General features: G+C 42.0%; 2 protein-coding genes across 2 annotated transcripts in view; one reads left to right on the top strand and one right to left on the bottom strand.

Moving 5' to 3' along the window:
* The window catches only part of pde5ab (phosphodiesterase 5A, cGMP-specific, b), a 54,873-nt gene extending 45,736 nt beyond the window's left edge, over positions 1-9,137 (top strand). The window contains 4 exon segments of the mRNA XM_020643595.3: positions 635-698; positions 4,027-4,101; positions 4,389-4,472; positions 5,609-9,137. Coding sequence (XP_020499251.2) covers positions 635-698; positions 4,027-4,101; positions 4,389-4,472; positions 5,609-5,728 — 343 coding nt within the window. The 3' untranslated portion in view covers positions 5,729-9,137.
* A 2,886-nt stretch (positions 9,138-12,023) lies between these two features.
* mad2l1 (MAD2 mitotic arrest deficient-like 1 (yeast)) lies at positions 12,024-15,096 on the bottom strand. Its single transcript, XM_020643606.3, has 5 exons — positions 14,925-15,096; positions 13,306-13,452; positions 13,103-13,223; positions 12,599-12,702; positions 12,024-12,504 (listed from the first exon to the last, which is right to left on the bottom strand). Exons 1-5 carry the CDS (start codon positions 14,986-14,988, stop codon positions 12,338-12,340), a joined length of 603 nt encoding a protein of 200 aa, XP_020499262.1. The 5' UTR covers positions 14,989-15,096; the 3' UTR covers positions 12,024-12,337.
* Positions 15,097-16,782: the final 1,686 nt, after the last annotated feature.

Here is a 16,782-nt window from a genome sequence, read left to right as displayed (position 1 = left end):
TGTGAATGTCATTTTCTTTCTTTTTTTTAAAGAGATAGGACAGTGGATTGAGTCAGAAATCTTGGAGAGAGAGATAGAGAGAGAGTGGGGAATGACCTGCAGGATACAAGCCACAGGTCGGATTTGAACCCAGGTGGCCCGCGTGGAGAATTATAGCCTCTGTGCATGGGATCTGTGATGAACTGTGTTCTCTGCTCTAATTCATGCACTGATTGACACCCCATGTGACCAATCAGGAGCTTCCATTCACTGTTCCTAAGCTACTATAGCCAATGAGAGCCTGAGTAGAAACAGGACTCTCTCTCTCTATCTCCCTCTCTCCTCCATGGTCGGCGTCACACATGCTACAGATGTGTTAGTAGAAAAAAGAGAGAACAACAGGGTGAGCGGTCTTATCTCTTCAGAGAGTCAGGAGCAACAGGAGCTGATTTGTGTCCAGCTCTACATATTATTGATCACAATCCTTTCAAAATATTTCTGTTTGAGTATGTTCATGATATCCAGCCCCATATGTTAGCCCATAAAGCCCAAAATGTAGCTCTATGCTTTAGGGAGGTTCTACTGATAATTAAAACATGTGAATGATTATTAATATATACGGTGTGAATGAATATGAATGTTCCTCCTCTTCCAGGTCAATGCTGATGACTGCATGCGACATCTCAGCGATCACCAAGCCCTGGCCGGTGCAGAAGAGGGTACAAACATTCACACATACATGTTTGATTTGAATTTTTTTTAATCACACAGTGGAGGAATAGTCTGTCGCATCTCAAGCTCAAGACACTTATCAAATGAAATTAACTTTTTTACAGCCTGGTACAAAAAAACTAAATAGGTCTGATTAGTTATTGTCCTCATGGGCACACATTTTACAGGGGGGGAATTTTTTTTTTTAAAGGCTCTGTTTTGATTTGATGAACGATACGTGTTACCCATAGTTAGCGTGTAGCTGACATGATTGACAGGTGGGCGCGGTGTAACGGTTTGTCAGGAGGTTTAAAACCCGCCTCAGCTCCAGCTCTCAGCCTGTCGTTAGGTTGACTGAAAGTTAGACTGAGACAGCATTTCCAGCATGGAGACCGCCATCAATGGGACTCCAGCGCCCCCTGCAGGAGCAGATGGGTGACATCACTCAGGCTTCTAACACACATACACTCATCCATTAATATTTACAGTCTGAATGAAAGTCGTTTGATCCAACCTTCTCAACAGCGCCATCTAGCAAGCAGAGCAACTCCAAACTTTTTCGTACAAAAGTGTAATTTCCACTCCAATTTACTCAAACACGACGCCCAGGCTGAGAAATAACGCAATTACCCTTCCAGTCTCTCCTTACCTGACCTTACCTGTCTCTGAGTCGTGTCCCTGTTGTTTCCTCTCTCGACTCACCTCCGTTTGTCTGCACCTCGTTAGGAACCGCGGCGATGGTGAAAGTCATGACAGGCACACAAACTCCATGCTCCATGCGTGTGTGTGTGTGTTTGTGTGTGTATTTGTGTGTGTGTAGAGAAGTGAGGGATCATTAACAAGAACAGCTGTGCTGCTGTCCTCAGATGACACCTCTGAAAACATGGAGTGCAGTAAACATTCACATGCAAATATATTCTCCTGTTAAAAACTCACACACACACACACACACACACACACACACACACACACACACACACACACACACACACACACACACACACACACACACACACACACACACACACACACACACACACACAATAACCAGCACCTCATCCGGTTCTAAGTTATCAAACTGTGCCTCTCATTTGCCAACACTGAAGGAGAGATTATTTCCTCTTTGTCTCCCTGTCCTCTTTTGAGTCGCACAGGCTTAAACTTTTATTTTCAGAATGTTTGAACTCAGCTGTTATCAGTAAAATCCTCATTTTGTACAAACTTTCAGACAAAGACAAATTGAACATTTCCAAAGCTGCAAAGAACCTTTACCACACCCCCTTCAAGAGAGGGGGCGTGGTCAAACACAGCTCATTTACATTTAAAGGTACAGACACAGAAACAGCCTGTTCTGAGCAAGGCTGAAATAGAGGGGTTTATAGACATGATCAAATACAGGATCAGAGTGGATTTAGAACAAGAAACTTCACACACATGTTTTGAGGAGCTCTGAGACTTATTTAAACTGAAGAAGAGGAGGAGAATATGTGACCTTTAACTATTTTCATCTGAGAGAGCACTGTGAGCACAGTGACAAAAAACAGCTGGTGCTGAGGCTGTTTTTGTGTACAGGGCGTTGAGCGCTGAAAAAGCAGAACTTTGGACTGAAAATGGGCGATGCCAAAGCAAATACTCGGTCTCAGTGGACACAGGCCATTAAGGGCCACTCATTAAGCTATTACAGCCTATGTTGTAACTGTCGGCTGAAGAAATCCACAATACTTATCCCAAAACTTTTATTTCCTAGAAGATAAGACCCCCACATATTTAGAATAATAAGAGCCAGGTCTTAAAAATACCAAAATCAACCTGCAAATGACCAGTGGACCCAACTTTTCTTCAGCCTGATGATAAAAACCTGGCTGAGGTTTGTGGAAGCATCCTCCAGGATCAACAGTTTGCATGTTCTCATAAACGCAGCCGCAGGTCTTTCTGCTGTTGTTGGAAGTCTAATGAAGCGGTGAAGTTGTTTTAACTTGGAGCTCGCTCACTTTGCTATGCAGACAAAAAGTCTTCTGTGTTTTGACAGACATGAGGGTAAGTAAATAAAGACAGGGTTAATTAGCCTCAGCGGTGAACATTTGCCTCATGCTAAGTGTTAGTTTAAGTCGGCTAGAATAGACTCCCTCTCTCCGTCTCCCTGCAGCTCTGTAACACTGAGTCTTGATTACACAGTCAATCAGCGAGCTGCAGATGGCTTCAACACACACACACACACACACACACACACACACAGAGTGACGCTGATTGGAGCTCCAGGCTGCAGTCAGATCTCATTTTCCTCTCCATAAACAGACGGAGAACATTAACTGAGACTGACTTCGACTCTTTTGCCAGACCTCGTTTTACTTTGTTTTGTTCTTGACATGTTTCTTAAATTCCACATCTCGTGCTGTTTCTTTACTGCACTTTTTGCCTGTTTTTCTCCACAGCGCTCGAATGCCGCGTGTTTTCTTTCTTGCCGTCTTCATAAACTTTGCTTGTGCGTGTCTCTTCTGTTCTTTTCAAGTTGTTTCACAGTTTGACCAAGACGCTTCAAATCAGCCTCCTTGGATGGTCGTTAAACTTTCTGTCACGGATATGCCAGAGTGTTTCTGAGGTCACGACAAAAGCAGTTGTGTTCGGCATTTTTTAAACGTCACACATCCTCCTGAAACTGATAAATATCTCACAGTAATCTGACAGTGATGTGAAGCTTAGTTGGAAAAGTGGAATCTCTGCAACTTTAAGCCGGGCTCAGACTCCAGGAGCTGATTTATCCTCGATTCACCTCTCAAGATATTTAGCCTGGGTTAACCCTCTCAATCCTGGTTTATGCTTCTGCGTCAAGCAACGCTACACTGTAGGTTAGCATAGCCCTGCACCTACGCAGAAGCCTCCATATGTTACCTGACCTGCGCCTCTCCTCTAAAATGTAACTACATGTCAAAACAATGCTGACAGCAAGCCCTGTGATTGGTCCGCTGGGTAGCATCATAGTTCCTGCATTTGCATTTCAGGTGTCAATCAAAATTCTGCAGAAGGAAGAACTCTTTTTATAAGCTCCAACTCCAACATAATACACTCAGATTCAATCAACATGGTTTTCTGTACACAAATATATATATATATATATATATATATATATATATATATTCCAGCCCTATGCGGGAAAGAAGTAGATGGTGTTGCCAAGTGGAAAAGAAAATAATTGATATCACTGTTAATAATGTTTGAAAAGTTCTTGATGTTTTGTCTCATCTTGTTTTTTTAAGTTTATCATCAACTGACAGTAAATAGAATTTCCTGTTTGGGTTAAGGTCTTTGTATGACCTCAGTTTCTTTTCTCTGGTGCAGATTGCTGAGCTGGTGGCCACTGAGTTCTTTGAACAGGGGGATAAGGAGCGACGAGAGCTCAACATTGAACCCAGCGTAAGTGCAGCGCTCAGAGGCAACTTCTTCTACTAATGAGAACATCACAAGCTGTGGGGTGCCTCAGGGATCTGATTTGGAGCCTTTATGGTTTAATGACAATGTGCTTTTTCCTGTTTTTTTGTCATTTAGACACCATTTCTCAATTAAGTGCAACATTTATGACACTGAACTGTATCACTGCAAGTTTACCGAAGACTTAATTTGTCCTGAAATTGGAAAAAAAATTTCAGTCTCTACATTTTTGTTCTCATGTCATGTTTCTAACTTTCTCTCTTTCACTTTAGGACCTGATGAATCGTGAGAAGAGAGATAAGATTCCTAGCATGCAAGTGTCCTTTATTGATGCCATCTGTACTCAGTTATATGAGGTAATTCACTTGTGGTTGTCGCTGGGTTTTTTTTATTTCTCTGGAAACATCTGAACCAAATGAAGAGCTGGGAAAGACTTTTTCGCTCATGGCTACCGCAGACATTTGTGTATAAAGGAGAATTTGAGCCAGAAATCAGGAAGAAGTGAGGTTTAAAGTTAATCTATTCTGCTGATTCTTTATTTTAAAACTCACATTTAGTGTCACAATGCTGGATGTCCAAATTAAACGTGGGCAAAATTTCAGATCACGAGGTATACTTATGTTGGAGTAATCCCAGGATGAGTCTGCAGAGGGCGCTAAACAGCTTATTCTGCAAATCGCACGATAGTTCCCTGACATGAAACCAAGAATTTCACCACGGCTTCAAACCTCAACGTAAGCCGGTGAAACCTCTTACATAGACTCTCTTCTCCCTGCGCTGGAGAGCAGCCCTCCCCTGGCAGCCCTGCAGCGTTCTGCCCCACTGAAGGCTTCCAACCAGAAGAGAGTGGGGTTTTTAAAGAGACAGCAGCTGAAACAAACCGTTTCAGGCAGAGGCTGAAATAACAGTTTTTACTGACGTCAGTATCAGATAAATAAGGAGGTTTTTTTGAGCTGCAGATCATGCAGAGCTGCTCTAAAGGTTTCTCAGACTGACAACATGAAATGAGAACATGAGGAGAATATCAGAAGTTTAAATGATAAGAATGAAGTGTGACAAGAAAGAAATTATTTCCAGGGAAAAGGGAGAGTTTTCTTGAATATTTAGCAGTACGAGAATATTTTCAAAATGTTGAGAACAAAGATTTTGACTTTCATTTTTAAATTAAATCTAAAAAAGCTGAAAGACAAAATCTTGTCTCGGGAGCAACTTGGGTTAAAGTGTCTTACCCGAGGACAAATCGACATGTGGCTGCAGGAGCACCCGACCTTCCAGTTGAGAAACAACTAACTCTACCACTTAAGCCTTTCCGATGTAAAATAAGAGACAGATATAGAGATATTGTCTCCTCCTCTTTCATCCGGTTATTTTCCACTTAGCTAAACATGCTGTTTGCCTTCCTCCAGTGTGAGAAAACTTTGTGACAAGAAAAAGTCTTTGAGCTTTAAGTCAGTACTCATTAAATGTAATCTCCTTCTTGTGTTTGTCACAGACTTTGGCTGGAATGTCGGAGTTCTGCTCCCCGTTGTTGGAGGGATGCCAGGAGAACCGGCAGCATTGGAAGCTTTTGGCCGAGGAGTGTGAGAAAGGGCTCGTCAACGGCTTGATGTGATCACTACACACCAGCCTCAACTACACAGATGTCGGAGGTTCACCCTGCACAACATGGTCTCACAAAAATTCATGAAATAAGCGCGACACCTTGAAGGACAGATATCAGGTTTTGTGCATGGAAAGGACCAAACACACATCTCCCTACAAGGAGAAAAACAACAGATTTAGTGCAGGATCAAATTCACTTTGATAGCTTTCTTACATCTTGGGTCTTAAAGTAGTTTCATAATCCATCCCCCCTGACTGAACTTAAAAGGTTTTCCCATCACATAAATCCCTTTGTAGCAGTTTAACTGAAGATGACTTAAAACAATGCCAGAAGTCCGACTTTAATAAAGTTTGAACTCAAAGCTAACGAGTGAAAATGGACAATGACGGCATGCTAACAGACCTAGCGAGACATGCAGGATAAAACCTGGTTTATCACAGCTGTAGGAAGTCTAAATAAGAAGCCTCTCCTCTGCACTATTACAGTAACTATGTCAGAAGGATGCTGAAAGTTATATTCATGATTTGTCCGGTCTGTCTGCAAAACAACGAGCGAAACACTTTTAAAGTGGTCGTTTTATGAAAGGGGTTTGGTTGATGCATTAAGACATCAAAAGAATCTCAATGTTGATCAACTATTCGAGCCGACGCAAAGATCCCTCACTTCACTGACTTTCTTTTTCGCAATGTTGCCATGTTTCAAATTGTAAAAGTCACTGTTAACACTGTTAGAATAATGGCAAATCGCTGCAAATCGACTGGCTACACATGAGACAATTTTCGGACCATTTTGTCCCCCACAACGATCGAGGGGTGTGGCCTAAATCAGGGCTAGTCTCAAGCAATTATTCGTCCAAATAACCCCTCCAGGGTTCGATGTCAATACGATTATTTTCCTGCTCCCGATCGAGTAAGAGCCTTCATGACCTTGTTTGATATTTATGATACATATCGGGCTTCCCCCCACGGAATACCTGAGAGCCAATGAGAGCAACAGACCGTGACGCGTCACCAATCGGATGTTGTGTAAAGCACGTCTGCGTCTGCTCAGCCAGGGTTACAATCCATATTCCATGTCTCAATTTTTGTTTTTGGCTGCAGAACTGAACGCACGCCAGCACAGCCAGCTGACGACGTCGAACGTCCTCCATGTTTGTTTTTCTTCTGAAGATTAGAAAATCGTCTTGTGTGTAGCCGGCCTTATAAGACCCAAGATGTCACATAAACATAGTTGAACTAGTGAACAGAATGATGTCATGTATTTAGAACGGGAATGATCCTCGTCTCATCTCCTCATTTCACTGAACTTTTGTGACACTTGTCTTCCTGCCCTCACTGATCAGAGAAGAGTCAGCACTAAGCTATATTTATTACCATAGCCATTTTTATTTTTGCACAGAGTGGCTTTCACCCTGAAGACTCACAAACACACGCACACACACGCGCACACATGGCCTTTCTCAGATCGCTCCCTCCACACTCATTGAACTCTGCCTGACGTCCCGCCCTCAGTTGAATGAAGCGACCTTCCTTAAGGTGGAGGGGGTAAATACAGCAGAACGCTTTGGGACCAACTCCCCTCACTCCCACAGAAACAGGAACTTTATGGAAAGGTGATTTATGTCACTCAAAAAATAACTTGTCTGCATAAACACTGCTGTGCAGACTCATCAAAATCAGATTTTTTGATATTTACATCCGAATGATACTTAGTTTTTTGTCTTATTTAAAAGCACATGTAGGCGGGTATTTTTTTAAACGCCTTTTTTCAAAAGATAATCCCGTCGACACACTCAGTTCTCAAACACATCTTCATCCACATGAAAACGCAAAATGCACTGTTAGGGCTGTCAACAGCACGCCAAGTCAACAACCATCTAAAAGGTTCTCACCATTCCTCTGCAGTGACCGTTTCATTTTACAAAGTCGTCCAATCAGGCGTCTCTGCTCGTCCACATAGTGGGAGAGTAACTGTGTTTGTTTGTGTCAGCATGTAAAAAGTCCAGTTAGCAATGTTAGCATCAGCGCTAGTTTGGTGACGTCTAACATCGCACTAATCTCATGGAAACAAAACTGAGGACGTCACACGGAGGAGAGACCGGCGCACAGCGTGACGTTACAAGAACAAAACTCTGTTTTCCCGTCTACACAGAAACACTTAAACTGAGTTTCTGAACATCTTCACCATCTTCAAGGAGTTTTACTAACGGAGAGTTTTCAGTGACTTAAAACACAGTTTGTGTATGAAAGGTCAAAACATCTGTTTTCAAAAATACCCGTCCACATGTGGACGAGAACTTAATGCGGTGGATAGTGTTGTAGTCAAGACCACACTTACCAAGACTAAGATATACTCAAGACCAGAGAGCTCCGAGACCGAGACAAGACCAAGACCATAAATATCACTGAGAAATCATCATGTGTGTAGAGGACGTGTCACTCACGTGTAACAGAGCGTAACACCGGGAAGGTTGAGGCCGTAACCGGGGGATACAAATCAAACTACAAATGAATGGAAGTTAAAAGAAGTAAATAGCCAATCAGTGGTGGCCTTGACTTAAAATCAGGAGTCCGCCCAGTCTGAGACCGAGACAAGACAGAATAAAAATGCTTTCAATTCCAAGACGAGACCGAGACCTTAAAAAAAGTAGTCTAGAGACCGGTCTTAAGACCAAGACCGAACTTGAGTACGACAACACTAGTGGCCGACTCTCCACGGGAGCCAGCTAGACGTAGTGGAAGTGTGGAGGGAGAGGGGTGTAGTGGGAGGTTTAAGAAAGGCCCACAGGCTCTCACAGGGGGCGTGGTTTAAGTGAACACTGATTGGTTCAGATGTGTGCGGATCAGAACCGTCTCAGTGGGATTCAGATCTTTATATAATCTTTCCATGGTGTCACAGTTCTGATAGTTTTAATGTCTTCTGTACGTACACACACACACACACACACACACACACACACACACACACACACACACACACACACACACACACACACACACACACACACACACACACACACACACACACACACACACACACACACACACACACACACACACAGCCTACCAGAGTTTGAGTCTTTTGTACCATTTTTCACTCGTCGTCTTAACTATTGCATATTTATTTCTCTTTTGTATATTTATTAGAGTTTCTATATTGTACGGGAGCACAGGAAATGTAGTTTTCTTACCTTTTAAACCGAGTCTCGTCTGCTTTCTGAAGGACTTCTCTTAGTAACGACTCCGCCAGATGACACTTTGAAATGTAATGTTTTGTGTTTTATGATTTGTTTTTTTGTTCAAAATGTAAAGGAGCCAAAGATTAGGCCTGACATTTCACGTGAAAATGGGTCCAGATTTTTTCCACTGCCTTGTTGTAATACAATAGGACCGATTCACGATTAAAAGACAGAAACTTTTATTTGTCCTCGTTCTTTTTTCCCTACAATAGTTGGAGTTTATACTTTATCTGTATAATAAGATTTACCTGGATAATAGAGAAACAACTTTTTTTATTATGACTGAGAACTTTGATGGAGCTCGCATTAAATGTGCAGTATGTATATTCCACCACCAGGGGGCTCTCAATCAAAACAAGAACAAAAGATGACATCGAGGCTGGTGGGGAATCATGGGAGTTATCTCTGCTACCCCCCCCCCCCCCTTCCCCCCGATGAAAACAAACCCTGCATTGACCGTAGGAGGAAGAGAATATGTTTACAGACGAGCTAATGTATCAGAGTATAATTTACATGACGTTTTTATCACAGCAGCACAAACAGAAACAGTACGGCAGCTTTCAGGAGCAGCTCACGCTTCCTTATGCAGCGATCTTTGGCGTAACATAAGCTGTTGCAACGGTAACGATAAACATGTATCAAAATCATCCAAAAGCATCTTCATCAGGGGTGTCGGTAGCATAAAGGTTAGTACGCGCGCCCTTTGTATGGAGGCTGCATTCTTCCAAGCAGGCGGCCCAGGCTCGAATCCGACCTGTGGCTCCCCTCCCACATGTCATTCCCAACTCTCTCTCCAGAAAAAAAAAACGCATCACTGTCAAACATTAGATAACTAATTCAAAGCAGCTGTGAGGATCTTTAAGTGTACGTGTAAGCAGGGGTTATGTGGGTTTGGTGATAATCAAAACTCTGTACCTGGATCAGGGTGCTCCCATCTAGTTTTTTTTTGAACAGCCAAACCCAGATCTTTTTATCTGGATTAAACCCTTTGAACATCCGGGTCCAGGTGATCCAGTTAACGAGTGTGATCTTCAGTGATTTTCACCTTTGGAACAGGTGCAATCATCATTGTCACCTGGGAGGTTTCGTCACGGTCAGTTTGAAAAGTTCATGAAGGAAAGAAAACTCACCGGGAAGGTCGCAATACTGCACCTGATGACAGGTTACAGTAAGAAACTCAAACTTATTTTGTTTTAAAGGTCGGACTTTAAGAAAAATGTGTTTCCTGTTTTAAAGTTTAGCTGTTGGTCACAGAGACTGAAATTGAGATTGAGTGTGTTGACATGGACTTGAGTGTCCAGGTTTAGATCGGGTTTTTTAAGTATCATATTTGTAAACATCATATCCCGATTTCTTGATTCCCTGATTCGCTTCCTGGATGACTCGGAAAGAAAACGGGATACTGTGGCAAGTACACGCCTTACCTCGGTTTCTGACAGCTGCTGACTTCCTGCACAGGCGCGGCCTCAGTCAAGTAATGTATCAGCAAAACATGGGGCGGCTGTGGCTCAGTGGTAGTCGGTGATCCTCAACCGGAAGGTCAAAGGTTTGATCCCCAGCTCCTGCAACCACATGTCAATGTGTCCTTGGGCAAGACACTTAACCCAAAGTTGCTCCTTCTGCTTTGTCAGCGATGTATGAATGTGTATGAATGGGATGAGTTACTTCTGATGGACTCTTTACTCAGCAGCCTCTACCATCAGTGTGTGAATGTGCAGGTGTGACCTGAGGTGTAAAAGAGCTTTGAGGAGTCAGAAGACTAGAAAAACACTTTACAAGTCCATTTACAAACATGGCAGTCGCTCCCTTCTGGAGCCACAAAGAAACTGACTTTTGTCTTTTGTTTTTTAATTTAATTTGTTGCTGGAAATGAGGTGGATACGCCATACCTGCAACACCATGTTGTCATTCAATAGAGCTGAGCCACGGTGGTCTCATTATTCTCAGGTTTAAAAATGCCCGCAGTTTGTGTTGTAAAAAATAAACATCACAGGCGCCTGCACTAATCAAAAACCAGGATATTAGTTTTTATCATGCACACAGGGAGATGAATAACCAGGTTTCTCTGTGTGGATGTTAACACCACATCCTGAAGATGATTAAAACCAGGATGAGGATCATAACCGAGAAAGTAAAGTCCATGTGAACACTCTCAATGATTATAATGTCATGCTGCAGACAGCCTTTGTTTGCTTTGTCAATTGAATTTATTCACACTTGTCTGTTAAAAGTCAGCAAGATGATATTTTTACTGTTAAATACACTCAGAGGTAAGAGGTACAGCTTTGTCCACAGGGGGGCGCCAAAATCAATACAAACCAACAGTTTCACTCAGTTTGCCATGTGGTGAACTCTGAAGCTTCAGTGTTTATCCAGCTCTGCATCGGTCTGTAAACCTTTCTGTGTTCTAACCTCTCTCCATTTTTCAAAAGCATCTCCAATATTGATCCTAGTTTGAGCACGTTTCTGCTCGTGGAGCTTATTAGAAACATGCAGAGGCTTTTTAGGTCGGGTACAATCACTTCTATCTGAACCACTTCTCTTGCCCTCTTCCATCATTGCAACACCTGTTGGTTTGACCTGATAACTGCTCTCATATCTGACAAACAGAGGGGCGTCCAAAACGGCCATGTGGGGGTGTCTTAAAACAGCCGACCTTCTCTGGTCCAAACAAATCCAGATCATTCAGGAGCAGAATCTAAAGTTAGAAGGAGGACATACTGACTGCTGCATTGTTGTCAGAGAGGCCAGCACTTCAACATAACATGTTTCCTTAATGTCTGATCAGATAGTAAGATCACTTTATCATTTCACTCACTACACATCTCACTGACTGGACCTTTAAAGTCATTTTAAATGAAAACTTTTCATCTAACATCATTCAAGAGACTTAAAATGTGTTGATCTGATCTAAACTGTTCTCTCATGTTTGTGACTCTTGAACAAGTTTTTAAAAAAAGGTTTTCATTATAATGTTTCTCTGCAAACCAACAGAACACCCCTGATACTTAAGCTTGCACTGCCCCCTAGTGGTGAACATCAGTAAATACAGAGAGAAAAAAAACATCTTTGTGAAAGACATTTAATTTGAGACATTTTTATAAAAGTAGAACAAACAAACCACTCGCTTCTAAAACAGAGAGAAAGGGAGAAACACTTAGGAACAACTCTTCTTGTCTTAACAGTTCGAAAAGTGTTCTTGAGAAATATTTACATCAGAGCGGACAGAACAGGACACTGCACGCTTCTTCTCAAAAGGTGAAGTAAAGAAAAACTGGACAGAGACGCAGACGGTGAGGTAGGACAGGGCGGTGTAAAATCGACAGGTTTCTATGAGGGGGCTAGTGGTCGGTGATATTTACAGCTCGTGAGGTTTAAAGCTAATCCGTCTTCTTGTACGCCACCATGCTGTTCACCTTGTGGATGGAGGTGGTGAAGGAGCGAAGACGCACCTCCTCCGATTGGTCGATGATCTGCGGACCGGACTCCTCCCACTTTTCAGGGACCTCCAGGTCTTTGTCGGTGTAGATGAGGAGGTCGAAGGCACCTGGAGAGGACGGAGATGAGAGTCAGGGTGAGTCCATAAAAAGAAGAGCTCAGTTTGTGGGTAGAAGAAGACACACAGCTGCGGGGTTACTCACACGGCGTCTCGAGCAGCGGCAGGAACGTCACAGTGGCTGTGACCTGTCTGATCACAGAGCGGATCTCATCCTGAATCGTCTTTATGGACTTCTCTCTGGGAGCACTGGGAAGCACAAGAGAACAGCGGTTAATGTAGTTCTGGTGATTCTACATCTGTGTTGAGTAAAGAACTTACAGGTAGCCATTTTTACCATTTCTTCATCTGTGACAAACATACTGATCGTTCTCTGACTGAAATGTATTTATGAGTTTTAGCTGTAAAATACAGATTATCACAAGAGTTCATCTTTCATATGAAGTGTCTTGGATGCAACATGCTGGACCCTGATTGGATGATTACAACTCCCTGAGCACTCGTATTTGTTGTCAAACTGTGCAATTAACTACTGCAAGTACTATCCTTAATTATCAGAACTTTATAGTGACTGAGTCTCACACACAGTGAAATGGTTCAGGAGTATGATGTCATACAACAGGGACGTGTGGTCGGTGTGATATCTGACCTGCTCTCCTTGGCCGACTTGTCACACGCGATGTCAAACTGCCATCTCTCCAGCACCTCGTTGGTCTCCAGACACGTGATCACCAAAACCAGCTTCTGCACGGTGCACTCAAACAGCCACTCTGAGAAAACACAAGACAGACATTAAATCTGAACTCAAATCTGAAGCAGGAAAGACTGATGGAGTGGATCCACTGAGGTTACCTTTGAGCTGAGACACCACGTTGGTCAGGTAGTTCTTCAGTTTGGGGTCTGTGGTCAGCTGAAGGCTCATATCATAATTTGTGACTCTGGTGAACGTCTCTGGAGGATAGATGCCTCGCTGGTACAGGATGCTGTTGATGCCGAACGCTGAGGTGGAAAAAAAGACAAAAATAATTTTAGAACGACACTTATACTGCAACGTGAAATTAAGAGGAAAGATGATAAACTGTTGTTAATAAACAAACTAATAAATAATTTGCAATCGGTGAAGGTGGGCTGTGTAAGGTGCCCCTGAGGGGGTATATGAAGTTATACTTTATTAATCCAGCGAGGGGAAATTAGATTTTACACTGTTGTTGAACACACACATGCACAAACAACATATTCGGACAAACAACATATTCGGACATGTACTAATGGAGAGATGTCAGAGTGAATGGGCGGCCCACAGCAGGCGCTCCTGGGCTTGTAGGTCGGGAGGTTCGGTGCGTGTTACCACAGACGCTACCAGCTTCAGATTTGGTCAACACGGAGATTTGAACCGGCGACCCTCCAGTTACTGACCCCTGAGCGACTGCTGCCCCGAGGTCTGAGCCAGCCAATGAGCTGTGACTCAACACAGACTAAGCAAACTGTGAGCCTAAATCCTCTGGAAGATGTTCTGAGGCGAACTGTAAAAGAGAATCGATTAAGGAAGACCAGCAGGTGAATGTGTGTCAGTCAGGAAGGTAAGACTCTGTAGTCAGGGGCTTCAGAGCAAATACAACACTGAAAGACGCTCAGAGCACATACCAGTATGCCAAATTTCAGGTTTTTGCCATTTTTATATTTATTCTTAGATGGTATTGTTAGTGGTTGGTTTAAGTGTGTTTTGAATGTTGTTTATGTTATTATTTTTTATATTTATATCTATAATATTAAATAATATTTAATATTATTATAATATATATATATATATTTTTTTTTTCCTTTGTCATAATGCTTTTGATGTCTTGTCTGGAGCACTAAAACCTGCCTTGTTCTGCCCATACAACTTCAGTCCTTTAAGTCTACACTATTTTGTGTGTATGTTGTGTTGTGTATCTATGTTGTGTTTGTGTAGTGAAGACAATGTTGATGTATTTAGGAAGCTGTTCACGGTGCCGGTCTGATCTCTACAGGAAGCTGACGGTGAGCTGCTGAACCTCGTTCACGGATCGACTAAATTGTGAAATGGCCATGTTTACTAGCACAATAAAAAAAACTCCAGGATGTAGAAAACCTTCTCCCTTGTAACTTTAAGGTCTTCTGGTGAATTCGGCATATATTTGACAAACAATGTGTTTAACATGGGACAGTTTAATCATCAGAGGAAGAGGAGAAGTGGGCGGTGCTCTTCACTGTAGACACGTTGTAGTTTAAAACTTCAAGTTTAACAAAAGCTAGATTGGATTCATGCTAACATGAAGACGAAAGGGTAAACACTCTTAGTTTGATGTTTAACATGTTGTTTTGCTGAGTATATATATCAGTTGAGTGTTATGAAACGACACTAACAGGCTCTGTAGCATGTTAGCATGTAGCTAAACTACAATGAACTGCTCGGAAAAAACACAATAATCATTTAAAAAAACACTTACAGAAGAACTCGGCAACGAGCTCCGCGCTTCCCTTCAGAGTGATTCCTTTCAACGTGCTCGTCATTTTCTTTAACTTTTGGTTAAATCCTCGACAACGACGCCTTTTTTGTTGTTCTTTTTTTCAGTCGGCTTCAACTACCCGCCGTCCAGTTTGAATTTTGTCGACCCGACGCTACTGCGCATGCGTGGTATTTTGTCGCATGTCTGATGACGATTCACACTCAGTTAACAATTTGCGGCCACTAGAGGGCAGCGCAAGGTTACTCATACGATTGCTCTTTATGTTAATATTTTACAGACTCACTGAAGAGTCTCTTGACTTAAACCAAAACGGATACAACATGTTTCCTTAAGATTAAATAAATGAAAAAAAGATTTACAAAGTTGGCCCTCTAATTTAGGAGTTAAAACATGGATCTTATACATAGGCTGTAGTCTTACAGCAAAAAAGGACTTTATTAGAACAAAATTCAATTACAAAAAATATACATCAGGTTCATTGAAATGCATGTGCAGCATGTTCAATATCTTCCACACATCTACACGTCTGCTGGTGAAGTATAAAGTATATACTGGGGGTGGCATTAGTTCAGTTTGCATTTGTCTTGTGTTAGGAACTAGAGGGTGGCTGGTTTAAGTCCCAGTGCGGACCAAAATATGGTAATTGGTAGCAGAAGAGGTTCTAGGGCTCTTCTCGAGCACTGCCGAGGTGCCCTTGTGTTATTCTTACTCTCTAATGTTCATCACTTTGGATAAAAGTGTCTGCTTAATGAATTGTAGAATTGTAAAACTGTTAGTACACTTTATATCCAGTAAAGTAATCTCATTAAAGCTGAGCGGTTATTCACTTAAGAAAATCTGCTCTCTGCTCCGAGAAAAAAAAAAAACTCCACTGTATTCCTGCCAGCTGGAGGAAGTGATGAGTGTTCAAACCCTCGGCAGTGAAGTCATCATAGAAAACATATTTCACAACCTGAGCTGCTCATTGACAAGTCTTTTCCCAACCACAGGCGTGTTAGTGTTCATCATTGAACCCTCAAAAAGCCCCCTGAAACCCTGTAACCCTCAGCTGAAAGGACTGAGATGTGTGCTGCGTAAGCTGTTAAATACCAACATGTAAGTGTCCTCCTCTCCTTGTTCATCCTCCAGCTTTCTCTTTTTAACTGCTTTATGTCCTTAGATCTTTAAAATACTGAGAAATGTCAAAGTTCAATGTCATAAATTAACAGAAAATATGACATGTTCAGTGTTTGAATGTCCATGAGCAAAAATACATAAAGCTCCAGCAGCTCCTCTTAATAGTGATGTCTGTGTAGGTTCTCAGTCATCCAATTTTTTATATCAATCAATCATTATTTGTATAGCAAGTGTAATCTGGAGACGCTTTACAAAGGAGCAGATGGGATAATATGCAGGAAGGATTTCTTCTTTGTATTGCTCACGTTCCTGTTGTCCACACTTCCTCACCGCTGAGCAGCGGTGGAGCAGCGATTTTAAAAGTGTGGGTGTTCTAATGCTAATATATTACCACCCTCTAGCAAATCAACACATTCTGTTTCATTTAATGTCCAATAACAAATGTTAGCTGACACATCACACAACAAGACAAAGTTACAAAAGATAATTAGACACTAACTTTATGAACATCCACTGTGAGTAACCCAGTAAGCTCAAAAAAACAGATTCAAAACTGCTCTTTGTGATGCTTTTATTTTGCTTTTCTTATTACCATATGCCTCAGTCTCTTTATTTCCAGTCTTCATATAAAATGTGCTTTTATTTTGAAAAACTGCAAAGGGGACTTCCGCTATCGTAAAGTTACAGGAGTAAATAAATACAGCTAAAAGAACAACCAAGA

The sequence above is a fragment of the Labrus bergylta genome, chromosome 22, assembly GCF_963930695.1.
Source record: "Labrus bergylta chromosome 22, fLabBer1.1, whole genome shotgun sequence".
In the NCBI taxonomy this organism is placed as follows: Eukaryota; Metazoa; Chordata; class Actinopteri; order Labriformes; family Labridae; genus Labrus; species Labrus bergylta.
The sequence above is the reverse complement of the archived record's forward strand: the minus strand, read 5'-3'. Positions and strand labels throughout refer to the sequence as shown.